The following is a 26723-nucleotide window of genomic DNA, read 5'->3' on the forward strand; positions in this document are numbered from 1 at the left end:
ACAGGTTAGGCTGCACGGCAAACAGAGCCTTTAATTTGCCATATCAAAATCACAGCTTGAACTATGAACACGAATGGCCAGAACAGAATGCGTAAAGAAAAAAAAAAGTATATTTGATACACTATGGAACTGCCCGATGGTAAAAGGTTATGGAATTTGGAATTCCACAGAGAAATATCTAAACTATGCAATTAAAACAGAAATGAACTTAGACAAAAGGTTAGGTCTCTTGTTTTATTCAAACCAGAAAGGGTTAACATTTATAGGATTTTTCTTCACAGAGCTTTGTCGTGGAGGTGATCCAGTTTAGGAACCGCTTTGATACACAGGGTCCAGCAGCCCCAGGTGTGAAGCCAGAGGAAGCTGTGACTCGACTACATGACTTCAACGAGAAGTAAGTAAACTGCTAATATACATTCTCATATCTGAACCATATTAGAAAACTTTGACTGCTTGTAGGGTAAATTTTTAAAAATCTAGCAATGTGAGATTAGGATGCAAAAAATACCAATGTAAATCTTCTCAAGCTGCATAAGGCTGTGTGCCCACGATGCGTTTTTTAAGCTTTTCCGCAGCGGCACAAACACTGCAGAAATGCTTAAAAAACGCTTGGTAGAAGGTCTGCCATGTTCCCCAATGATAATCCACATGTGCTGTGCACATGCTGCGGAAATTTTGCGCTGCGGATTATCATTGCGGAAAAAAATGCAGCACTACCAATTATTTTGCGGAAGTGCTACGTTATCGCCGCCATTGACTTGCATTAGATCGCATGGATTACGCATCACTATATATGTAGATGTGCATTCCATGCGTTCTAATGTGCGGATGGTACCCAGGTAGAGGAGAGGAGACTCTCCTCCGGACCCGGGTACCATAGAAAACTGTAAAAAAAAGAATAAAATAAAAAATAAATATATACTTACCTTCTGGCGGCCCCCATGTGCTCCTCCTCTCATGCCGACAGTTTGCGATGTATGAAGGACCTGCGCTGATGTCAGAGTCATGTGACGGGTCACGCGACGCTGAAGTCTACCGCTGCCAGCAGCCGGGACGGTGAAGCAAGACTGTGGGGGCCATCGGAGGGTAAGTATATATTTATTTTTTTATTTTTTACCATTCTTTTATGGTCACAATATATAAATCCATGCCGGTTGCATGGATTTATATAGTGTGACCAAGTTGACAAGCACTTTCCAAGTGATGCTAAAATCGCTTGGAAAGCGCTTGTCAACCCGCATGCGGAAATACATGTGAAGAACGCTTCACTTCCGCTTGTCCCTGGCAGGAAAACGCATGTACAATCCGCATGTACAATCCGCATGTACAATCCGCATGCGTTTTTTTCTGCCAGGGAGATGCAGAAACGCTCAGGAAAAATCCGGAGCATTTCTGCATCGTGGGCACATAGGCTAAGCGTATGTGCACACATTGAGTATTTGCAGCAGCAATTTCTGCACCAACAAAGCATCTCTTGGCAGTACAAATGCTGCATAAGATATGTGCGTTTTTATGCAGTTTATTTACATTGCTTTTGGACGTGTTTTTAATTAGTTTTTTTCTTCATTCATTTGAATGGGTGAAAAACACTGCAAAAACGGTAAAAGAATTCACAAGCTGCAGATCTGAAACTGCATCAAATATGCAAGGAAAAAATAAGCAGCGTGTGCATGAGATCTCAGAAATCTCATTCATATTGGTAGTACAGTGGCAACAATGCAAGGAAAAAATGCGGGGGAAAAAAAGGCAAAAAAGCAACTTGTGAATACACCTTTAGACTTTGTATTTTGCTTTGCACATTACAACTAGGTTTTCTGTCTCTATTTCATATTGTGAAATTAATTTCTCTAACAGAATGTGCAGAAACAATGGCTCGTTTAAGGTAAACTGAAAAAAGAACATCCATAGTGTGTGTGTATTATCCACACTATCCACACACAAACATATTTATATATGTACAGTATGTGTGTATGTATATATAATATTTAGGCTAGGACACATAAACACTTGGAACTTGCAGTGAATATCAACCACAAACTATATCTGTAGCAGGTACATAGGGAATTCTACTCAGCTCACACTTCTTAACTGTGTAGGAAGAAAATCCATTAAGATAACCTCCTCGGGCAGTGGAATGTATGAATGTGGGAGTTGGAAACCTGTTTCAGAGATTACAGTAAACTGATGCTGTCATTCCAACCATGCCTGTTATAGTTATTTAGAAAGGAAACCTTTCAACTTTTTTTCCTAAATTTCATCATGTAAATTTCTGCTGGCTCTTAGTTACTCTTTACTAGTGTTGAGCGAATTTGTGCGGCATTTCAAATTCGGGTTCGTGTTCGGGGTTTCGGCTTGACATTGGAACCCGAATTTGAAATGCCGAACAAATTCTCTCAACACTACTCTTTACTAACCAGTGTTTTCAATTTTATTATCTAAATCAATAGTTCACATGAAAATAAGCAACTTTGTAATATATCTTATCGGAGAAATCTACTTCATTCTCCTCCTGGACTGATCAGTCATTATCAAAATTCTCGATTCACTGGTAAAATCTGTATTTAGTGAAAAAAAAATTCCCATTAGTGAGACAGAATCTTATCAATAGTAACTGTCATCTTCTCTATAAACAGGAGGAGCTCTGCTTCTTTTTCTTCCCTCCTCCCCTCTACATAGAATCTTATAAGCACTAACTGTCATCTCCTATCTCAGTAATGTAACAGTCTTTCTTCACTGAAGGCAGATTTTTACACCTGAAGTGAGAATTTTGAAAATGAATGATCAGTCCTGGAGGAGAAAGAAGCAGATTTCTCTGATAACAAATAACAGGTTTTTTTTGTATACTATTGATTTATGAAATCTAAATTATAATGACAGTTACTCCATAAAGGCTTATTCCCATCTCAGCCTTTCATTGTTAAGACGGGAATTACTTCTTTCAGGCTCTCACCACTAGAGGTGGAGCTGTGAAATAAATGGCATTTATGCATACAGCATAGCATAGCCACACTTGAGTGTTTCAGTAACTACACTTCGAGTGGCGGGACCCCGGAAGGAATTATTTCTGTGTCAGCCATACAAGGATGAATAACTTTTTAATTGTTGTATGCATTTGTTTTTACATTTGTGGAAATATTATTTATAGCAAAATACTACCTCTTTCACAGGTACCAGGCCTTTGATGCTAAAAGAAAAACCCTCAACTCAGTACAAAAACTATTCAATATTGTTCCAAAGAAATTTCATGAACTGGACAGGACTGGAAAGGTATAGTGACAGTGCTGCAGAATTAAGTGAAAATTGGATAACACTGCATAGTGTCAATTCCTGTTAACTTCTGTGCCAGTTATAAGACATTATGACCGCACCGAAAACTACGTGATAGGAGGACCATTGTGAGTAGAGCCATTTAAGTCAGCTACTTGGCTTAGTCAGACAGCATGTCTTTGATTTACTTACTAATGTTGAAAGCAGACACAGATAACAGAATAATTGTTAAGTGGTAGTTGACAATTGATTGAAAAATGAATGTAACTTCCAAGCAGTGTTCGCTCTATAGGTGCATTTAGAATGTGCGATGTGCAGCACTAAACATCTGCCGAGCAGCAATATATTTGCCGGTAGTCGCTTGTTTAATAGCCTGTTTGCACAGACAGGCAGAGTTCAGAGCATACTGGACTATCTGCAATAGATGGTTCTGTGTGAATAGGCTGCCATTTATCTCGGGCCTCTCGGCAGCACAGGTCCTGTTTACACAGTACAATGTGTTGCCGAGAAGAATGATCTTTTGGGCAAACCAAAAGATCAATTCACCCAACATATAAACATTTTGCTCATTCGTCAGGTGATCGGTGAACTGTTTAGACTGCATGATTATCATAAATGTTTCACGATAATCATACGGTGTAAAAGAACCTTAAAGTGACTCTGTCAGCACAGAATGACTGTTAAAACCAAGTACAGGGGCTCGTTGCTTCATTGGTGGGCCAATCATTTCAATACACCTTCCCACCTGCTTGTTTTCCATCTCCAACCTTTTCTGACCCTATGAAGCCAGAGCTGTCAATCAAAGAAAAGCAGGGTGGAGATTCAGGAAAAACAAGCAGGTAGGAAGGTGTATTTAAATGATTGGCCCCACTGTGAAGCACCGAGCGGCGGGACTCAGTTTGAACAGTCATTCTGTGCTGAGTCCCTTTAAGCTGAGCGGTTTGCAAAAAGAATGAGCATTAAAACAGAATTCTGATAAGGATTAGCAACCTGCCGGCAGCTCTACCTGTCTGCAGAATTTGTTATATTAACTCTAGAGCACATAGCTTATAGAAAACAGTGGTGGCGAGTAATTATAGGATGAGAAACAAGACTGTTGCGTCACATACTGTAAAATGAGCATCATGTTAACAACATCTAGCTACGTTGCATAAAGTAAAAACATATCTCCGTGCCTTCCAGGAGGAGGAAAAGGAAAAGACAGTTAGGCCACGTTCACACGTTCAGTATTTGATCAGTATTTTACATCACTATTTGTAAGCCAAAACCAGGAGTGGAACAATCAGAGGAAAAGTATAATAGAAACACGTCACCACTTCTGTATTTATCACTCACTCCTAACAAAAAAGCTGTTTAACGCTGTCGCCAGGTTGAGTTCACCATCTATTGTGTACTCAGTTGTCCAGACTCTCCCCCTAAGGCCACGGCCCCACTATCAGTATTTGGTCACTATTCGGTCAGTATTTTTTCTCAGGAGTGGAAGCCAAAACCAGGAGTGGGTGATAAATGCAGAATTGGTGACTTGTTTCTATTATACCTTTTCTCTGATTGTTCCTCACCTGGTTTTGGGTCTAAGTCGGGCCATGGACTAACAACAGATGTTGGAGGAAAGAAGAATCGGGCATATCAACTTTCAAAATATTTGATCCTTTTGTTCTCTTTATCAAAGTGTATATAATTTTTAGGCAATTTGTTTTCCCCAGGTAAAAAAGGGCCAAAAAGAGATTTAACTAACTCTGAAAAGATATCTTTAGGCTGCACTGTCCCTCATTACACAAATACACACCCCTGATCTGCTTCATCCAATAAGCATTCAATTTTATACAGCTTGGACTCTGCATGAAAATGATAATATGGTCAAAATACTCACCCAATAATTGTACACACAGTGTAGGATGAGGGGGTTCTAAGGAAACTTAACCTTACAATTGGTTCTTGCCAAAAGTAAGTTAGAGAAGGTGGGGTTGTGAACGGAGTAGGCTTTTGGAGTATTTATGCAGCATATACTAAAATATCTTCCAATGTTATTTTAAGCTTATATTTAATAAGGTACTCTTTTTTTTCAAATAAATGTTATTTATAACATGTATGCGCTATCAAATGTTAATTTGTTTCTTCAGGATTTGGAGCTACTGGGAACACTCTATATCCTTTTCCAGAAGTTCATCGAGTTTGACCAGCGATTTCGTAACACACTTTGGGCAGATGTAGACCTTAAAGTTAGTAACCAAGAGGTAGGCTTAAATTACCATAGCATGTTCGTTTGTTACATTGTATTTTTCTGTCTCATGCAAAATTCCCAAAAAAATGTAGTGATATTGTATATGCAAATTATTGATCAAACATTTATTGAAAATATAGTTCTATTTTCGAGATACTATCTCAACTTGGAAGGCTGTTAGAAAAAAGTTTGGTCTCTCTTTTTAAACTTCAAAGCATCTTCCCCTGTGATACAACCCTAAATTCCTCCAAGGCATGGAGAATAAACTCTATCTAATGTGGCATAGGGCTGGTACAGCAAATATCCCCCACCTTTTTCACCCACCTGAGCCCAGATGGTGAAAAAGCACGGAGTGTCTAGAAAAATTTCACCTTCCCCCCGTTTCATTATTTACAATACGAACAAATTAGACTCTCCATCATGGCTAATTTGCGAGATGTCACCTTTGAATTAAAACAGAATGATCTAGACACTATTCTTCTCTCTCCTCAATATCATCACTTTATTCCATGATGAAACCTAACCTATTAGGGCTACATCCAGACACCTTTTTTAAATCCTGGAGTAAGCAACTGGATGATGTTGATATTTCTACCAAAATCACAATTGAGTGTTCTTCAGTCAAGAAAAACATTATTAACGAATCATGGAGGGAAACACAATTTAAGATCACGCACTATACGTTTAAATATACTATCTGACATATTAACTGCATGCCCCAAATGTAATTTCCCTAAATCTGACACCTAATCCATGGTCTCTGGTTTTGTCCTAGTAGAGCCTTCTTCTGGAAAATGATATCAGACACCCTTTGGAGTTCTGATTGTTCTTTGTCCCCCATTAGCTCTTCTACATTATTGAAGTGACTCAAATACCGTAACCAACCAATTTAAGAGCTCTCCAAAGCTTCTTCACACTCTACTTTTATTAGCAAAAAAACTAATCCTTAAATATTGGTTGGAACCCACCACCCCTTCTATCTCAGAACTGCTAGGTCTGATAAAACATTTTATCGAGGTGGAAAAGTGGGATGCGGCTATTGACAAAGAGTCAAAAGAAGGTCAATTTTTCTTGAAGTTTAACAGTTTTTTTATTAAGTTTTGCACTTCAGAGTAAAAAAGGAAAATTGTAGAAAACTTTGCCACAATTACCTGGTATATCTAAAAAGAAACCTACAGTAGGCCAACTCCATGTCAATAAGTGAGCACTATAGGGAGTGGGCTAGATTATTTAGCTGGGAAATCCCCCCCCTTGCATCTTTTTTTTTATTGTGGCTTTTATGTTGTTTTATTTTATTTTTCCCCTCAGTGGACAATTTCTCAATATCAGTGGTTGTCTTTAGTAAATGATATATGTGCTATGATTAATGATTCTGTTTTCCCAGTCTGCATGCTGGATGTGATTAGTTTTCATCAAAATTGTTAATTATATTACTTAATAAAACTTTAAAAAAAATATATATATTAAAAAATATATATAGTCCTAAACAGGTTAAGTTACATGATTCATGAATAAAATGGTATCATAATTAGTAAAAATTCATGTATAAGGAGATTTAAATGACTTATGACCAGGGCAAACATTAGCACACAGTGAGTTTGAACAAATCCTTTTATTACCCTTTAAAGCATTTTAACTCTTTAGTTAAACTCTGTGCGACTGGCAGAAACAGTCAAGAGCTATACATAGCTATATATCTCCATCAATCTTAAAAACTTTATTTAAAGTGCCAGTGCCCATGTCCTAACCCCTAAACCTCCTCTTCACTGGAAAAACACCAGTTCTGGTGATTGGTGGGCGCCACCCTCAGTCATCCGTTTATCACATATTAGGTAGATAGATAATAAATGTTCTTTGTAGAAAACCCCATAAAGCCCTTACTAAGAAGTTGCAGTTCAGTCATAGTTTTTGTGCAGCTATAACTCATCTTTGATTTTAAATTAGGCTTCACCTTACAGAGTCACCATTCTTTTAATTAGGAAAATTAAATTGCAAGATTCCACCAGCCAGATGTAAAAAAATGAACAAACAAATCCTCAAACCTGAAAATGGAAAATAAAGTAGGCGATATGTGGCTAATTGGTGGCACACCCGAATTCTGAAGTTAAAAGGGTTGTCCGGTCTTAAACTACTAGATTTGTGAATCCTGACATCCTGTTCAGGTGCTCTCATTACATGTTCTTCATGTGTTCTTCATTGGGACTAACAGTTTGCTCAGTACCTTCCCAAACCTGTGCTTAATGTCTTGTGGTTACTCTAATTTAAAGGTTCCAACAAATATCTATACATTTTAGCATCTGAATATAGGGTTAAACAAAGGGTCAATACTACATTCATGTCTGAAAGCTTGTTGACATTTGCGCTAATAATAACTTCAATCAAACTCCTAAAAGAAAATCTCAAGGGTAGTCATCTTGCAAATATTTGAATAATTTATACTTCTGCCGATCATCTTCAACTAATGAACTGTGGTTTCAAAACAAGCATCCCATTAGAAATTGTTTTGAAAGTTTCCTTTAAACTCAAACTTCTCCATCTTGTTCAACATCCATATCATTATAACTTGAAAAATCAATAAATATTGAAAGAAAAATAAATAGACGAGCACTGACTTCTTCATTGCATATGGGTTTGAAGACATTGTTAAAATGTAGTTTTGGAATATTTTTCAGATTAAGCAATATTCTTCTGAGTGCCAGATTTGGAATGATAAACTGAAGGACTGGGATGCGTACAATGAAATGGCTCAAGACATTACATTTTATGAAGATGTCTTCCCTATTCTACATGAATTAAAATCCAAGGTATTCTAACTCTAAACTATAAAAGTCAAGTATACAGTATTTTTTTTCTGGTTGGGGTTGATCTTTACTTACTTAGTTTCTGCTCAATGATCTTTGCTGTGGCCATTGTGGGGTTGCAAGCATAGAAAATAACAAACACAACTATACAATGGCTTGTGAAGTATTAACCCTCCTTGGATTTTTACCTATTTTGTTACATTACAACCTGTGTTTAAATATTTTTGTGTGATGCAAATTCAGCACTAAATAGTCTAAATTGGTGAAGTGAAAATAATATAGTCATAACTTAAATTTATGGGATCAAATAACTAAAAATTGTCATGTGCATATGTATTCACCCCTTTTGTGATGAAGCTCTTAAAAATGTCTGGTGCAAGCAATTACCTTCATAAGTCACATGCTTAGTAAAAGGAAGTCCACCTGTGTGCAATCTAAGTGTCACATGGTCTGTCATTATATACACATCTTTTCTGAAAGGCCTCAGAGGCTTCAACACCATTAAGGAAGAGGCACCACTAACCAAACAACACCATGAAGACCAAGGAGATCTCCAAACAAGTCAGGAACAAAGTTAGTACAAGTCAGGTTTGGGTTATAAAAAAAATCCCAATCTCTGATGATCCTCCAGAGCACCATCAAATCCATTATCATCAAATGGAAAGAACATGGTACCACAACAAACATGCCAAGAGAGGGCCGCCCACCAAAACTCTCAGCCCGGGAAAGGAGGGTATTAATCAGAGAGGCAGCACAGAGACCAAAGGTAACCGTGAAGGAGATGCAGAGTTCCTAAGCAGAGATTGGAGTATATGTCCATACGACCACAATAAGACATACGCTCAATAGAGGTGGCAGTTATGGAAATGTGGGCAGAAAAAAACCTTTACTTACACACGAAAATTGTAATTCTCGCTTTGAGATTACCAAAAGACATGTGGGAGACTCCTCAAATGTATGGATGAAGGTGCTATGTCAGATGAGACCAAAATGTAACTTTTTGGCCACCAAGGTAAACACTATGTCTGGCACCAAATCAACACAGCTCATCACTAGTGTTGAGCGAATTTGTTTGTCATTTCAAATTGGGGTTCGTGTTCGGGGTTCCGGCTTGTTCGCGCCAAAAAATCGGCTCCGCCCATGAACATCCCTGATTTGCCACGCTGTCACACAGATGTTATCTGCAATTTTTTGGCGCGAACAAGCCGGAACCACGAACCCGAATTTGAAATGTCGAACAAATTCGCTCAACACTACTCATCACCCCAAGAAAACCATCCCCACAGTGAAACATGGTGGTAGCAGCATCATGCTGTGGTGATGTTTTTCGGCAGCAGGGACAGGGAAAATGGTCCGAGTCGAGGGGAAGATGGATGGTGCGAAATGCAGGGATATTTTTGAGCAAAACCTGTTTCAGTCTATCAATGATCTAAGACTAGGACGGAGGCTTCCAACAAGACAATGACCCAAAGCATATTGCTAAAGCAACACTCGAGTGGTTTAAGGGGAAGCATGTAAATCCAATTAAGAATCTGTGGTCAGACTTGAAGATTGCTGTCCGCCAGAGGAAACAATCTAACTTGAAGGAGCTGGAGCAATTTTGCCTTGAGGAATAGGCAAAAATCCCAGTGGCAAGATGTGGAAAGCTCATAAAGACTTATTCAAACCGACTTTTAGCTGTAATTACTGCAAAAGGAGGCTCTACAAAGTACTGACTTTAGGGGGGTGAATAGTTATGCACACTGAAGTTTTCAGTTTTTTTGTCCTATTGGTTGTTTGCTTCACAATAAAAAGAAAACCAAATGTTCACAGTAGTAGGCATGTTGTTTACATGAACTGATGCAAACCCTCAAAAAAAAAGTGAAATTCCAGGTTGGGAGGTAGCAAAACACGAAAAATACTTTCACAAGCCACTGTACTCACCCTCCCCAAGACCGGGACTGCATCTCCACTGCTGCTCCAGTCCTAATGTTTTTGTAGTTTTCTATGTTTCCAACCCTATAATAAAAAAATATATATTTCTGGATAACCCATTTAAAGTCAATGGCAATGGCAAAGACACAAAACTTTTATACTTTATTCTTACAGCATGTATGACAAAGTTTCATTAACTGTACTTAAAAAAAGGGGTTTACAATCTAGAAAAATGATGCTCATATCATTTACATGCAGTGTGTCACTTACTTATGTATGGTCGATAGCTAAAGTGCCCCTGTAAGCCATTCTCCCATGAAGTCATAAGACCGTTCTCCTGGTGTTTGCCCCATGTGTAATGTCTTGTACTCTGAATACATGATTATCTCCCCTCTCCTCCTCCCTGTGGTGTAAGATATTACACACCTCTTTCTTCATTTTTGCAGTGTGTTTTCCCCTCCAAGTCTCTGGAGAAATCATGTTTAACATGGCAGCAAACCTAGTAATTGGGGGGTATGCAGACAGCAATACAGGCAATCCCTGGGAGAGGGGAGAATAATCCTGTGTATTAACCTGTGCTGCCTCACAGAACTGATCCCAGTGACAGCAGGCTATGGTAGCATTAAAAAAATGCCATAAAGCACTGGGCAAGATAATAAAAATGAAACAATGATTATTTCTGAGCTATAGTAACATTACGTGGTTACTATTCAGACACATATAGGTACTTTAATAAACATTAAGGAAAATGAAAGATACTTAGTCATAGATATACTTAAAGGGAAGCTAACATCCGAAAAATGACATATTTTATAAATCCGTTTTTTGTGTTAAATTTATTTTTTTTACATTTTTAGCACTGTTTTTTTTTTACAATCTGTATTAAAAATAAAAAATGGAACTCTTTCACACTGGCCACTGGGGATTTTTTAAACTACCGTATTTTTCGGACTATAAGACGCATTGGACCATAAGACGCACCTAGGTTTTAGAGGAGGAAAACAGAAATAAAATGTAAGCAAAAAATGTGGTCATAATGCCCTGTTAAGGGGGAGGGGGTCTGCTGCTGAGACTGTTATAGGGGTAATGTCCCCTAATTCTGTTAATATCCCCCATTCTGGTATATATGGCCCCCTCCTTCATATTATATGTGGCCCTCATCCCCATCCTGATATGAATGGCACCCCAATCCACCATCCTGGTTTGCATGGCCCCCTCATCCCTCTTCCTGGTATGTATGGAACCCTTCATCCTGTTATGTATGGCCCCCCTCACACCCATCCTGGTATGTATGGCACCTTCATCCCTCTTTCTGGTATGTATGGCCCCCTACATCCCTGTATGTATAGCCCCCCTCATCCTGGTACAGTAGCATGTAAAAGTTTGGGCACCCCTGGTCAAAGTTAGTGTTATTGTGAACAGTTAAGCAAGTTGAAGATGAAATGATCTCTAAATGGCCTGAAGTTAAAGATAACAGATTTCCTTTGTATTTTAGGCAAAATATATATATTTTTTAATCTTTTACATTTTAAAAATGACGAAAAAGGAAAATGGACCAATGCAAAAGTTTGGGCATCCTGCATGATTAGTGCCTAGTAGCACCCCCTTTTGAAAGTATCGCAGCTTGTAAAAGCTTTTTGTAGCAAGACAAGAGTCTTTCAATTCTTGTTTGAGGGATTTTCATCCATTCTTCCTTGGAAAATCCTTCCAGTTCTGTGAGATTCCTGGGTCGTCTTGCATGCACTGCTATTTTGAGGTCTAGCCACAGATTTTCATTGATGTTCAGAAGAGGGGACTGTGAGGGTCATTGTAAAACCTTCAGATTGCACCTTTTGAGGTAGCCTATTGTGGATTTTGATGTTTGTTTAGGATCATTAACCATTTGTAGAAGCCATCCTCTTTTCAACTTCAGCTTTTTTACAGATGGTGTTATGTTTGCATCAAGAATTTGTTGAAATTTCATTGAATCCATTGTTCCCTCTACCTGTGAAATGTCCCCTGTACCATCGGCTGCAACACAACCCCAAAGCATGACTGATCCACCCCCATGCTTAATAGTTGGCGAGATGTTATTTTCCTGAAATTTGGTGGCCTTTTTTCTCCACACATACCTTTGATCATTGTGGCCAAAGACTTCTATTTTAACCTTTTCGGTCGACAGAACTTGTTTCCAAAATGTATCAGGCTTGTTTAGATGTTCTTTTGCATACTTCTGATGCTGAATTTTATAGTGAGGCTGCAGGAGAGGTTTTCTTCTGATGACTCTTCCATGAAGGTCATATTTGTGCAGGTGTCTCTGAACAGTAGAACAATGAACCACAAAGCTAGAGTCTGCTAAATCTTTCTGTAGGTCTTTTGAGGTCAAGCGGGGGTTCTGATTTGCCTCTCTAGCAATTGTACAAACAGCTCTCACTGAAATTTTTCTTGGTCTTCCGGACCTTATCTTGACCTTCACTGTTCCTGTTAACTGACATTTCTTAATTACATTTCAAACTGAGGAAAGGGCAGCTTGAAAACACTTTGCTATCTTCTTATAGCCTTCTCCTGCTTCATGGGCCTCCACCATTTTCATTTTCCAAGTGCTAGGCAGCTGCTTAGAAGAACCCATGGCTGCTGTTTTTTTGGCATAAAGTTAGAGGAGGCTTGGTTTTTACAAAGCTGGGAAATGTTCATCACCTGGCATTTACTAACGATGGTAGTGAACAAGCCATAACCCTAACAGGCTAATTAAGGTCTGAAACCTTGGTCAAAATTATCAAAGCACACAAATCTCCAAGGGTGCCCAAACTTTTGCATAGGCCCATTTCCCTTATTGTAATTTTTTAAAATGAAAAAAAAAAAAATATATATATATATTTATTTGCCTAAAATACAACTGAAATATGTCATCTTTAACAATATGCCTTTTAGAGATCATTTCATCTTCAACTTGCTTAACTGTTCACATTAACAGTGATTTTGACCAGGGGTGCCCAAATTTTTACATGCCACTGTATGTATGGTCCCCTTCATCCCTGTATGTATGGCCCCCTTCATGCCTGTATGTATGGACCCCTTCACCCCTGTATGTATGGCCCCCCTCATGCCTCATCCCTGTATGTATAGCCCCCCTCATGCCTCATACAGGTATGTATGGCCCCCTTCTTCCCTGTATGTATGGCCTTCTCATCACGTATGCTTGGCACCCCCTGATCTCCATCACGCTGCCTTGTGTCACGCTCTGTGCTGGAATAGTCACTGCTCCCCATGCCGGGACTGCGTGCGTGGGGAGCAGTAACCATTCACTCTCCCTAATAGCGCGCACGCTGTAGCCGCAGTGAGGCTCCTGCTGCGCTCGGCGGTCAGCGTGCCCGCTATTAAAGGCCATGAATATTCACCACACTCATGGGAGCTATACACAATGATTTGGTCTGGTGGTGTCTCTTTTATAAGTTCTGTTTTATTTATGACAAAAGGGTCATTTTAACATATTAATACATTCTTTTTATTACTGATTATTAATTATTTTCAGCCTCCGGCCTTTCATAGAACGGCTGACTGGGTCTTCTAGTACCCAGCAACTCCTGCTCCCTCCCTACACCCAGTGATTACATGGGGAGCCTTACACTATGGGGAGGTGGAGATGGGAGATAACCTTGTGTTCAGAGTACAGTATGTCACACAAGGAGCAGACAACCATCAGGAGCACGGTCATGTAATAAGTGGCAGCATAAATCTCAGCTAAGAAATTTAGAATATTTATGGTATGTACATGTCTTAAAAATGTTACATGTCTGAAGTCTGCTTTGCACTTTCAGCTTGATGATCTTGAAGCTTATCTTAACTGGTTGCTTATGGGCTTCACTAAGGCTTTAATGCACCTGAATAAATAGATTTAAGGCGTTTATCATTGTTGAACCAAATTGGAGCCGAGGCTAGCAATCTTTTAAACAAGTATTATTTGCCTGATGAAGCCCCTGCTCCTCCAGTACAATGTCTTTACTGCCCATGCTAGTCTTTGTGCATATGTGCTGCTCATTCCACAATGGTGTAATGAGAAAAAAATCGAAACGCCAGAATTACAGTTTTTTTGCAACCGCAACATTGCAATAAAATGCAATAAGAGGAGATCAAAACATTGTGTCTACCCCAAAATGGTATCAATAAAAGTGTCTGCTTAGGGCGCAAAAAACAAGCCATCAACCATCCCCAGATCAAAAGTGAAAACGCTGTGCGTCTCGGAAAATGCGGACAAACGCAAAATCTTTTTTTCATACAAATTTCGGACGTTTTTTAACCACTTAAATAAAAAATAAACTATACCCGTTTGGTATCTGTGTACTCGTACTGACCTGGGGAATCATATTGCCCGGTCAGTTTTCCCATATAGTGAAAATGGTAAAAGAAAAAAATTGTGGAATTGCACTTTTTTTCACGTTTTCCAGTACACTATATGGTAAAATCAATGTTGTCACTCGAAAGTACAGCTCGTCCTGCAAAAAAACAAGCCCTCTTACAGCTATAATGATGGAAAACTAAAAAAGTTATGGCGGTGGAAAAAAATAAAAAAGGGAAAATGACCATGGCATGAAGAGGTTAAGCAAGATGCAGTGATTTAACGTGAATTTTAAGGAGGCTATGACTTTTTCTTAACTTTTTCCTGTCAAGTTTTGGAATACTCATCTGTGTTTATAGATGACGGGAATGGTAAATTCAATACATTGTATGCATACTTAATATTTTTTTCATGTGGCTGTACTTGACATGAAAATATATCTTTTATAGGAAATTCGGAACCGTCACTGGCTTCAAGTCATGTCTGTAACAGGAAGCTCATTCCCACTTGAAGCTAATGTCTTTAAAGTATCCCAAGTTCTGGATATCGGGCTATTAAAGTATGTGGAACAGTGAATTAATTATTTAGACAAACCTGCTTTGTTCTTCTCTCTCTCTCTTTCTGTATATATATATATATATATATATATATATATATATATATATATATATATATATACAGTACAGACCAAAAGTTTGGACACACCTTCTCATTTAAAGATTTTTCTGTATTTTCATGACTATGAAAATTGAACATTCACACTGAAGGCATCAAAACTATGAATTAACACATGTGGAATTATATACTTAACAAAAAAGTGTGAAACAACTGAAAATATGTCTTATATTCTAGGTTCTTCAAAGTAGCCACCTTTTGCTTTGATGACTGCTTTGCACACTCTTGGCATTCTCTTGATGAGCTTCAAGAGGTAGTCACCGGAAATGGTCTTCCAACAATCTTGAAGGAGTTCCCAGAGATGCTTAGCACTTGTTGGCCCTTTTGCCTTCACTCTGCGGTCCAGCTCACCCCAAACCATCTCGATTGGGTTCAGGTCTGGTGACTGTGGAGGCCAGGTCATCTGGCGTAGCACCCCAACACTCTCCTTCTTGGTCAAATAGCCCTTACACAGCCTGGAGGTGTGTTTGGGGTCATTGTCCTGTTGAAAAATAAATGATGGTCCATTAAAACACTGGAGTGGTGGTTGTTGGAAATGGGCCTCTATACAACTATGTAGATATTGCAATAAAAACAAGACATTTGCAGCTAGAATAGTCATTTACCACATTAACAATGTATAAAGTGTATTTCTGATTTATTTACTGTTAGCTTCATTGAAAACAATGTGCTTTTATTTAAAAAATAATGAAATTTCTAAATGACCCCAAACTTTTGAACAGTAGTGTATATTAATGCAATGTGTTGTTTATCAGGCTGTTGACTACCCTCTGTTACTATCCGTTTACCTATAGTCAGATATATGGTGGTCATTTGGACCTTAACCCCTTCACGACATATGACATATATTTATGTCATATGTTGTGTCCCTGCCTTTGATGCAGGCTCACACGCTGAGCCCACATCTTTCCCCGCATATGATGGGTGATTTAATCACAGTACCTCTTCGGACAGCTGAATTTACTTAGTAAGGCTACGGCCCCACTATCAGTATTTGGTCAGTATTCGGTCAGTATTTTTTCTCAGGAGTGGAAACCAAAATCAGGAGTGGGTGATAAATGCAGAATTGGTGACTTGTTTCTACCTTTTCTCTGATTGTTCCTCACCTTGTTTTGGCTCCCACTCCTGAGAAAAAATACTGATCAAATACTGACCAAATACTGATAGTGATAGTGAGGCCATAGCCTTATGTCCACAGTTTGTGCAACTAGGAAAGATATATTGCAGAAACGTGCAGCCCTGCTTCCAGGCTGTTTGCATGGCCGCCTTTTCTGCAATATAAGTCTTATTATCTTAATGTAAACACTGTGATTGATGTGTCACTGTCCGAGCTGCCTGGAACACTTTGTAAGCTGGGGAGGGGGGGTGAGGAGAGAGAGGATAATGAGAAAGGAGAGAGCTCTCTGGGGGGGGGGGGGGGGGTCACAAATATTTTTTTGTCACATTTCACTGCCTGGAAAGTCCATTTATCCAAAATGTCCTAGATGGACAACATAATGTAAAGATAACATGAAGAGCAGATCAATAGTAAAGTATATAGAATGCTCTCAAGCAGCATTTAACTTGTTTAAAAAAAGTATTTTAATCTAGCAAAAAGTTTCATTAAAATCCATGAAGCAGCAGAAGCCACAATATACCAAAAATATCTCCAATGTATAAATAAAGTGGGCACCTCCAGGCTTGGAATGGTCCAAGGGGGAACTGGACAATCCCCAGAGGATCCATGTGCAGACGATCCCACCCCTCTACATAAGCAGTTATTGACACAATACCCTTGACTCACTATTTACAAATGCAGCATCTTAAAGGGCATATCTGGGACTTTCTGAAAAACAAAAAATGTGCCCAAGCACTAACAGGCAGGTAGTTGCTACCTACCTGCCTGTTGTGCCTGGCGCCGCTCCTACTAGCAATTCAGCTGTTCCTGGTAACAGGTAGGTAGCAACTACCTGCCTGTTAGTGCTTGGGCACATTTTTTGTTTTTCAGAAAGTCCCGGATGTGCTCTTTAAGCATCTCATCATTCATTTACCATACTACTCACTGTATTATTATATAAAAGCATAGCTAAATTTGTGACTGAGGATAAAGTAACATTTGCATGTAAATGAACAATGAGTCACCAGAGTCAATATTACTGGTAGACTCTTGGCACCCCAGTCCAACATTAGAAACCTCTAATATTATATACAAAATCAAATGCAAGTCTCAGTTACAACATAGTCCAAATCAAACAATAGAACATAGATAAACACAATGTAGGTTGCATTTCAAAATACAGAAAAAGTTATGGTTTATTTAAAAAAATAAAATAGGTGGGTGCGCACATTAAAAACATTTAAAAATCATTAAACAACGAAACAAAGTTTTCGCTGAAGTGTATTGCAACACAGAGACCCGTCAGGTCCGTACACAGCAATACATCCTGCTGGCCAATCAGAGGCCAGCAGCTGACGGTGGTGTGCACGTGACTGGGGCAGTGACGCCATGCGCTCCCATCACTTGCACGCTGAAGAAGAGGGAGAGGGAGAGTGGAGGGAAAGTGAGTGTAATAGTTTATTTTTTTCTATACAGTAACGAACAGCAGCAGAACTGGGGACATATACCAGGATGGGGGATAAATATACTAGGTTGAAGGACATATATGTAGCACCCTGAGGATTCGGCTGCTACAGGGGTATTGCACCTCAACCCAGAGGTGTGATATTCCACTCCCGGGTAAGGATGGAGTGTGGACCTGAGCTCGGTAGGCTGCATGCACTACACACATCCCATTTCCGAGGGGCAGGCCGACGGTACTCCCACTTAGAAATGTGCAGGTACGACCGAGTCTGTTCCTGGCTGGAGTGGGAGGGGGGTGGAACATCCCAAGTAGTGTAGGGGCAGATAGGGGGAGCAGCCTGGGTAAAGTTAGGAGCTCATTGGGTGCTGGTCACCTGAGCTCACACATAGAGGGAGTATTTAAGGTGGGCACCATCAAAGATCAGGGTCAGTCTGTCAGAGTCAGTAGGAAGCAGAGGTCCAGATGAGCCTGCAGAGAGAGAGTAGAGGAGAAGAAAGAGAGACCCAGAGGGGGAAAAGAAAGGACTCTGAGAACCCAAATTCAATCCCCGGGTGAAGAGTCGGCAATAGGGTACCGGATCCCAAGCTGGTGGGGGCAAAAGCACACCCTAGCCAGAGACCGGAGGCCGTGGGCAGCGTCTGCCACGGCCACCCACCACATCCACCCCAAAGGCAGACCACGTGGAGGGTCAGGGAACCCAAGGCCAAGGGTCTCCCAACAGAAGGCCCGAGGGAGCTGGACCTAGGTGGATCACTAGTGGGGACGGCCAGAGGAAAGGACAGAAGGAGAGCTCAGGGTCACGCTCCGGACTTGTTTGGGGGTTGGCTGAATCCAGGACCTGGTGGACGCAGCACGGCTCGGGTGGTCACTTGAAGCTGGAGTGACCGGAACATCAGCAGTGAGTAAATACCCTAAACTGCACAACCCGACTCTGTCTTCATTACCATCTATGCTGCACCACCACAACCCCCATCCTCTGCACCTGACCCCCTGAGGCTATACCCCACCCGTTGGGGGTTATACCATCAAAAGCTGCACCAACACCATCAGCCTCAGCGGACCCTGCTGCAGCGGCGGCCGTAGTGACCGCAATACAACGGGTGGCGTAGTCGACATTAAGAACTTAATAACATCTGTAGGACTGCCACATACAACTGAGCTTGACACCCTGGGCACGGACCGGGTCACAGCCACTCGGAAGACTACAACTCCCATCTGATCCGGCTCCGGGTATTCCCCTAAAGAATATGGCCCAGGGGGCGCGTCAACTTTGGCGTAGTCGGCAGGATTACGTGCCCACAACAACCGGGTACTGCGTGCCTGAAGAAAAGAACGAGTTTACCTCAAAAAGAAGTCTCCCGCCGGTTCCGGAGGGTCCCCGCCATCGGACCCCATCACCAGTCGATTCCCGCCGGTTGTCCGCCATTAACAGCGTTTTCCCGCCATCTGCAGAGTTTCCCGCCACTGGGAAGCGATTCCCGCCATTTCCAAAGGTTTCCCGCCTTGGAAGAGCGGACGCCATTATGGGCGTGCCAGAGGGTGGCAAGAGGCCACCTCCCATCGTGGGCCAGGACCGAAAATGGCGCCAAAAGTGGAAACCGCCCCCACCAACAGAGACTGTGATGCTAGAGGTGTCTGTCAGCGTGAAAGAACCGCCCCTGGAGCTGACAGTCACCAAATGGCCCCGGGACCGCCCTCGAAGGGGGAGGAGACGAAAGGAGAGAGCAAAGATGGGTGTCGCTTGGAGCAGTCTGGAGAGAGCGCACCCGGAGGCAAGAAGCCTGGAGAAGAGTATCGGAGGAGCTTACCCGGAGATGGCGAGAAAGCAGAGCAGCACCGGCCCGTTGGCCAGGAGCCTGCTAGAAACAGAGGAGGGAGAGCAGAGCAGCACCGGCCCGCTGGCCAGGAGCCTGCTGGAAACAGTGGAAGGAGAGCAGAGCAGCACCGACCCGTTGGTCAGGAGCCTGCTGGAAACAACGACCCCACTAGGCCTAGTGGAGGTCCTAGCACAGCTCCCCCGAGACCGGGAGTGTGCACAGACCGCTCTGGAGGGCCTCGCAAGGAGGATGGCCCGGGTGCAGCGAGAGACGTTGGCGGAGTGGAGCCGTGAGATGGCCCAGCAGACCGAGACCTGTCAGCGGAGCACGCCACCCAAGATGAGGAGACAGACCGCCTCTGAGGATGGCGCGGGAGGACTGAAGGCCGGAGACGGCGCCGAGAAGGGAGCCAAACGAGTGGAGGCAGGTAAAGGGGACGTCTATACCCCAAACCGGGAAACCGTGTACCTGCCCCAGCTCCCCGTCGCAGAGCCCGAAGTCTATCCTGCCGTGCCCGTCGCTGCAACGTCACCGCCGCAGACTAGGCCTCAAACGGGAGCCGCGACCCCTGTGACGTCACACGCCTCGACCCCGAGCGTGACCAAGCAGGAAGTACCACCAGCCTGGTCGCAAGGCCTAGTACCCCCGGGCGCCGCAATACCAACAGCGCCCCCTACCTCCGCGGAGCCCCCGGCCTGGTCGCAGGGCCAAGTAGCCCAGGGCGCCGCCGTCCTTACGGTGCCCTTCACCTTCCAGATACCCCAGGCCTGGCCGCAAGGCCCGGGCAACCCGGGCGCTAACACCACCGCGCCCATAAGACCAAGAGTGCCGCATCTGGGAGAGGACCTGTTCACCCAACACACGTGCCCGGATGGGCAGCCTTTCATCTGGCCCCAGAAATATCATGAACTGGAACGACAGAGGAAGGCTGGGGCCCTGTGTGCACCCCTGATCCCGGCTCCAAAGCCCGTGAAGAGGATCTCGCCCCCGCTAGAAGAGGCCCAATTTGAGTGGGACCCCACCGGAGAAGATCTCATGGGGTTCACTCAGGAGACTCGGGCAGCTGCGGCGGAGCGTGCTGAGTGCTGCCGCCAACAGCTCGAGGTCTTCGAGAGGGAGCGGAGAGAGAGGCGGGTCCGGGAACAGCAAGCTCAAATAAGGAGCGCGTAGTCCCCGCACCACCGGGACTGTGATTAAGTTTAACATGCAGCATGGGTGGGGCTTCATCCGAGACCACCGCACCCCAGGTGACGTCTTCGTGACCAGGAGAGACGTTGAGTCCCACCTACCGGAGGGACACAGAGGTCGTGACCTTTACATCGGGGACGAGGTCACCTTCACCCGGCACAAGTGTGCCAAAGGACCCTACGCCCTCCATGTGCATCGCCTGACGGAGGAAGAGCTGTGGTGTGAGGAGGAAGAACAAGAGGACCCGGACGGGTCTGAAACTAGAGTTAAAGAAATAATTATTTGATGCCTTGCTGTTTTTGTAAGTTTGCCCACTGACAAAGACATGAACAGTCTATAATTTTAAGGGTAGGTTAATTTTAACATTGAGAGATAGAATATCCCCAAAAAAATCAAGAAAATCACATTGTATAAATTAGATAAATTTATTAGCATTTTGCAGTGAGAAATAAGTATTTGATCCCCTACAAACCATTATGCGTTCTTGCGTCTACAGACCAGTTAGATGCTCCTAATCTATCAAAGATAGTCACCTGTATAGCAGACTCCTGTCCACAGTCTCAATTAATCAGTCAGACTCTAACCTCTACAATATGGGCAAGACCAAAGAACTTTCTAAGGATGTCAGGGACAAGATCATAGACCTGCACAAAGCTGGAATGGGCTACAAAACCATATGTAAGACGCTGGGTGAGAAGGAGACAACTGTTGGTGCAATAGTAGGAAAATAGAAGAACTACAAAATGATTGTCAATTGACATCGATCTGGGGCACCATGCAAAATCTCACCTCGTGGGGTATCCTTGATCATGAGGAAGGTGAGAGATCAGCCTAAAACTACATGGGGGGAACTTGTTAATGATCTCAAGGCAGCTGGGACCACAGTCACCAAGAAAACCATTGGTAACACATTACGCCTTAAAGGTTTAAAATCCTGCAGTGCCCGTAAGGTCCCCCTGCTCAAGAAGTCACATGTGCAGGCCCGTCTGAAGTTTGTCAATGAACACCTGGATGATTCTGTGAGTTATTGGGAGAAGGTGCTGTGGTCAGATGAGACAAAAATTGAGCTCTTTGGCATTAACTCAACTCGCCGTGTTTGGAGGAAGAGAAATGCTGCCTATGACCCAAAGAACACCGTCCCCACTGTCAAGCATGGAGGTGGAAACATTATGTTTTAGGGGTGTTTCTCTGATAAGGGCACAGGACTACTTCAGCGCATCAAAGGAAGAATGGATGGAGCCATGTACCGTAAAATCCTGAGTGACAACCTCCTTCCCTCCGCCAGGACATTAAAAATGGGTCGTGGCTCGGTCTTCCAGCAAGACAATGACCCAAAATATACAGCCAATGCAACCCAGGAGTGGCTCAAAAAGAAGCACATTAAGGTCATGGAGTGGCCTAGCCAGTCTCCAAACCTTAATCCAATAGAAAACTTATGGAGGGAGTTGAAGCTCCGAGTTGCCAAGTGACAGCCTCAAAATCTTAATGATTTAGAGATGATCTGCAAAGAGGAGTGGACCAAAATTCCTCCTGACATGTGCGCAACCCTAATCATTAACTACAAAAAACGTCTGACTGCTGTGCTTGCCAACAAGGGATTTCCCACCAAGTATTAAGTGTTGTTTGCCAGAGGAATCAAATACTTATTTCTCACTGCAAAATGCTAATAAATTTATCTAATATATACAATGTGATTTTCTTGATTTTTTTTTGGCTATTCTATCTCTCAATGTTAAAATTAGCCTACCCTTAAAATTATAGACTGTTCATGTCTTTATCAGTGGGCAAACTTACAAAAACAGCAAAGGATCAAATAATTATTTCCTTCACTGTATACCAGGATGGGGGATATACACTGCTCAAAAAAATAAAGGGAACAATAAAATACCAGATATCACTGAGTGAAATATTCCAGTTGCAAATCTCGATTCATTACATAGTGGAATGCGCTGAGAATAATAAAACATAAAAATGATCAATGTAAATCAAAATTGGTATCCATTGGAGGTCTGGATTTGGAATGATACTTCAAATCAAAGTGGAAAATCAAATTACTGGCTGATCCAACTTCAGTGGAAATTCCTCAAGACAAGGAAATGATGCTCAGTAGAGTGTGTGGCCTCCACGTGCCTGTTTGACCTCCCTACTATGCCTGGGCATGCTCCTGATGAGGCAGTGGATATCCTCCTGAGGGATCTCCTCCCAGACCTGGATTAAAGCATCATTCAAATCCTGGACAGTCTGTGGTGCAATGGTGGATGGAATGAGACATGATGTCCCAGATGTGCTCGATTGGATTCAGGTCTGGGGAACGAGCTGGCCAGTCCAAAGCATCAATGCCTTCATCATGCAGGAACTGCTGACACACTTCAGCCACATGAGGCCTAATATTGTCATGCCTCAGAAGGAACCCAGGGCCCGCAGCATCTGCATATGGTCTCACAATGGGTCTGAGGATCTCATCCCAGGACGTTATGGCTGTCAGAGTACCTCTGGCTAGCACATGGAGGGCTGTGCAGCCCTCCAAAGAAACACGTTGCCTCACAATTACTGACCCTCTGACAAACCGGTCATGCTGGAGGATGTTGCAGGCAGCAGAACATTCTCCACGGCGTCTCCAGATTCTCTCATGTCTGTCACATGTGCTCAATGTGAACCTGCTCTCATCCATGAAGAGCATAGGGCGCCAGTCTCGAATCTGCCAATCTTGGTGTTCTCTGGCAAATGCCAATCGCCCTGCACGGTGTTGGGCTGTAAGCACAACACCCACTTGTGGACGTCGGGCCCTCTTACCACCCTTATGGAGTCTGTTTCCGACAATTTAAGCAGACACATGTATGTTAGTGGCCTGCTGGAGGTCATTTTACAGGGCTCTGGCACTGCTTCTCCTGTTCCTCCTTGCACAAAGGAAGAGGTAGTGGTCCTGCTGCTGGGTTGTTGTCCTCCTTCGCCCCCCGCCCCACGTCTCCTGGTGTACTGGCCTGTCTCCGGGTATCTACTCCATGCTCTCGACACTGTACTGACAAGACACAGCTACCTTTCTTGCCACAGCTCGCATTGATGTGCTATCCTGGATGAGCTGCACTACCTGAGCAACTTCTGTTGGTTGTACTATAGACACCACCTCATGCTGCTGTTCCTCTAGGGGTGAGAGCAATGACAAAATTCAGAAGTGACCAAAACAACAGCCAAAAAGGATGCGAACAGAGAAATAGTCTGTGGTCACCACCTGCAGAACCACTCCTTTATAGGGATTATCTGGCTAATTGCCTATCATTTCTACCTGTTGTCTGTGTTTCTTGGTAACTGGGCAGATTGATTTCACAGACGTGTGATTGATTTGGAGTTATATTGTGTTGTTTTAAGTGTTCCCTTTATTTTTTTTGAGCAGTGTTTATACCAGGATGGGGCCCAAACTTATATATATACAGTACAGACCAAAAGTTTGGACTCACCTTCTCATTTAAGAGATTTTTCTGTATTTTCATGACTATAAAAATTGTACATTCACACTAAGGCATCAAAACTATGAATTAACACATGTGGAATTATATACTTAACAGAAAAGTGCGAAACAACTGAAAATATGTCTTATATTCTAGGTTCTTCTAAGTAGCCACCTTTTGCTTTGATGACTGCTTTGCACACTCTTGGCATTATCTTGATGAGCTTCAAGAGGTAGTCACCGGAAATGGTTTTCACTTCACAGGTGTGCCCTGTCAGGTTTAATAAGTGGGATTTCTTGCCTTATAAATGGGGTTGAGACCATCAGTTGTGTTGTGCAGAAGTCAGGTGGATGCACAGCTGATAGTCCTACTGAATTGACTGTTAGAATTTGTATTATGGCAAGAAAAAAGCAGCTAAGTAAAGAAAAACGAGTGGCCATCATTACTTTAAGAAATGAAGGTCAGTCAGTGCGAAAAATTGGGAAAACTTTGAAAGTGTCCCCAAGTGCAGTTGCCAAAACCATCAAGCGCTACAAAGAAACTGGCTCATATGAGGACCGCCCCAGGAAAGGAAGACCAAGAGTCAACTCTGCTTCTGAGGATAAGTTTATCCGAGTCAACAGCCTCAGAAATCGCAGGTTAACAGCAGCTCAGATTAGAAACCAGGTCAATGCCACACAGAGTTCTAGCAGCAGACACATCTCTTCAACAACTGTTAAGAGGAGACTTTGTGCAGCAGGCCTTCGTGGTAAAATAGCTACTAGGAAACCACTGCTAAGGACAGGCAACAAGCAGAAGAGACTTGTTTGGGCTAAAGAACACAAGGAATGGACATTAGACCAGTGGAAATCTGTGCTTTGGTCTGATGAGTCCAAATTTGAGATGTTTGGTTCCAACCACCGTGTCTTTGTGCGACGCAAAAAAGGTGAATGGATGGACTCTACATGCCTGGTTCCCACCGTGAAGCATGGAAGAGGAGGTGTGATGGTGTGGGGGTGCTTTGCTGGTGACACTGTTGGGGATTTATTCAAAATTGAAGGCATACTGAACCAGCATGGCTACCACAGCATCTTGCAGCGGCATGCTATTCCATCCGGTTCACGTTTAGTTGGACCATCATTTATTTTTCAACAGGACAATGACCCCAAACACACGTCCAGGCTGTGTAAGGGCTATTTGACCAAGTAGAAGAGTGATGGGGTGCTACGCCAGATGACCTGGCCTCCATAGTCACCAGACCTGAACCCAATCGAGATGGTTTGGGGTGAGCTGGACCACAGAGTGAAGGTAAAAGGGCCAACAAGTGCTAAGCATCTCTGGGAACTCCTTCAAGATTGTTGGAAGACCATTTCCGGTGACTACCTCTTGAAGCTCATCAAGAGAATGCCAAGAGTGTGCAAAGCAGTCATCAAAGCAAAAGGTGGCTCCTTTGAAGAACCTAGAATATAAGACATATTTTCAGTTGTTTTACACTTTTTTGTTAAGTATATAATTCCACATGTGTTAATTCATAGTTTGGTGCCTTCAGTGTGAATGTACAATTTTCATAGTCATGACAATACAGAAAAATCTTTAAATGAGAAGGTGTGTCCAAACTTTTGGTCTGTACTGTATATATATATATATATATTTATATATATGTATATAGTAGGGATTGTACTCACTCAGGTACGATGGGAGGCAAACAGGAGGCATGTTCCTTTAAATGTCCATAAAGGTTTTTCAACTTCATAAACCATTAAAAGCAAAATGCATACATGCAGCCTTTAGTGCAGGCAAAAGCAAAGGAAAACAGTCCAATAGGCAAAGTCTCTTGGTAAACCGGACCTGTGGTCACACAGGCTGGTAAGCATCCAGTACACAGCTCAGTCTGGAGACAACACACAGGAGGCCTTCTCTCTCCAAACACAGAACATGTGACAAACAACAGCCTCCATTATATAGGCTGTTAACCACACCCAGATATGTGGGTATCTAGACCAGCCCATCTCTCGAAACTACCAGTAACCCGGTTGCCAAGTGCACCAATTAGTCCTCTTAGTGCGACATGCACTAGAGAAACACTCTGGGGGGAAGGTGGTCCAAATCTTGCGCCGGGGCCCATCAGACACTAGTTACGCAACTGAATGCAATAAAATGCAATAAGAGGTAATCAAAACATTATTCATATCTACCCCAAAATGTCAGTAAAATACTGTATATTCCCAAAATATCAGTGAAAACATCAGCTCAGGGCTCAAAAAATAAGCCCTCACACAGCCCCATATCCCGAAAAATTAAAAGGCTACGGGTCTCGGAAAATGGTGACAAAAGCAAAACATTTTTTCATACAAATTTCCTCATTTTTTTTTCACCACTTAAATAAAAAAATACTATACATGTTTGGTATCTCTGTACTCGTATTGACCTGGGAAATCCTATTGCCAGGTCAATTTTAGTTGTTTTTTTTTGACAAATAAAAAACCCAAAGAACTATTTTGGAATTGCACTTTTTTTGTAATTTTACCGCACTTGGAAT

General features: G+C 42.4%; 1 protein-coding gene across 1 annotated transcript in view; it reads left to right on the top strand.

Annotated features, from left to right (window-relative positions):
- Positions 1–26723, top strand: part of LOC141259500 (dynein axonemal heavy chain 5-like) — a 482742-nt gene that overhangs the window by 158002 nt on the left and 298017 nt on the right. Inside the window, exons 30-34 of the mRNA XM_073675609.1 lie at positions 282–394; positions 3168–3267; positions 5388–5501; positions 8161–8292; positions 14968–15077. Coding sequence (XP_073531710.1) covers positions 282–394; positions 3168–3267; positions 5388–5501; positions 8161–8292; positions 14968–15077 — 569 coding nt within the window. The remainder of the gene's footprint in view (positions 1–281; positions 395–3167; positions 3268–5387; positions 5502–8160; positions 8293–14967; positions 15078–26723) is intronic.

Source organism: Phyllobates terribilis, unplaced genomic scaffold (assembly GCF_046119375.1).
Source record: "Phyllobates terribilis strain yellow unplaced genomic scaffold, ASM4611937v1 Scaffold_3__8_contigs__length_932513732, whole genome shotgun sequence".
NCBI classification, from domain to species: Eukaryota; Metazoa; Chordata; class Amphibia; order Anura; family Dendrobatidae; genus Phyllobates; species Phyllobates terribilis.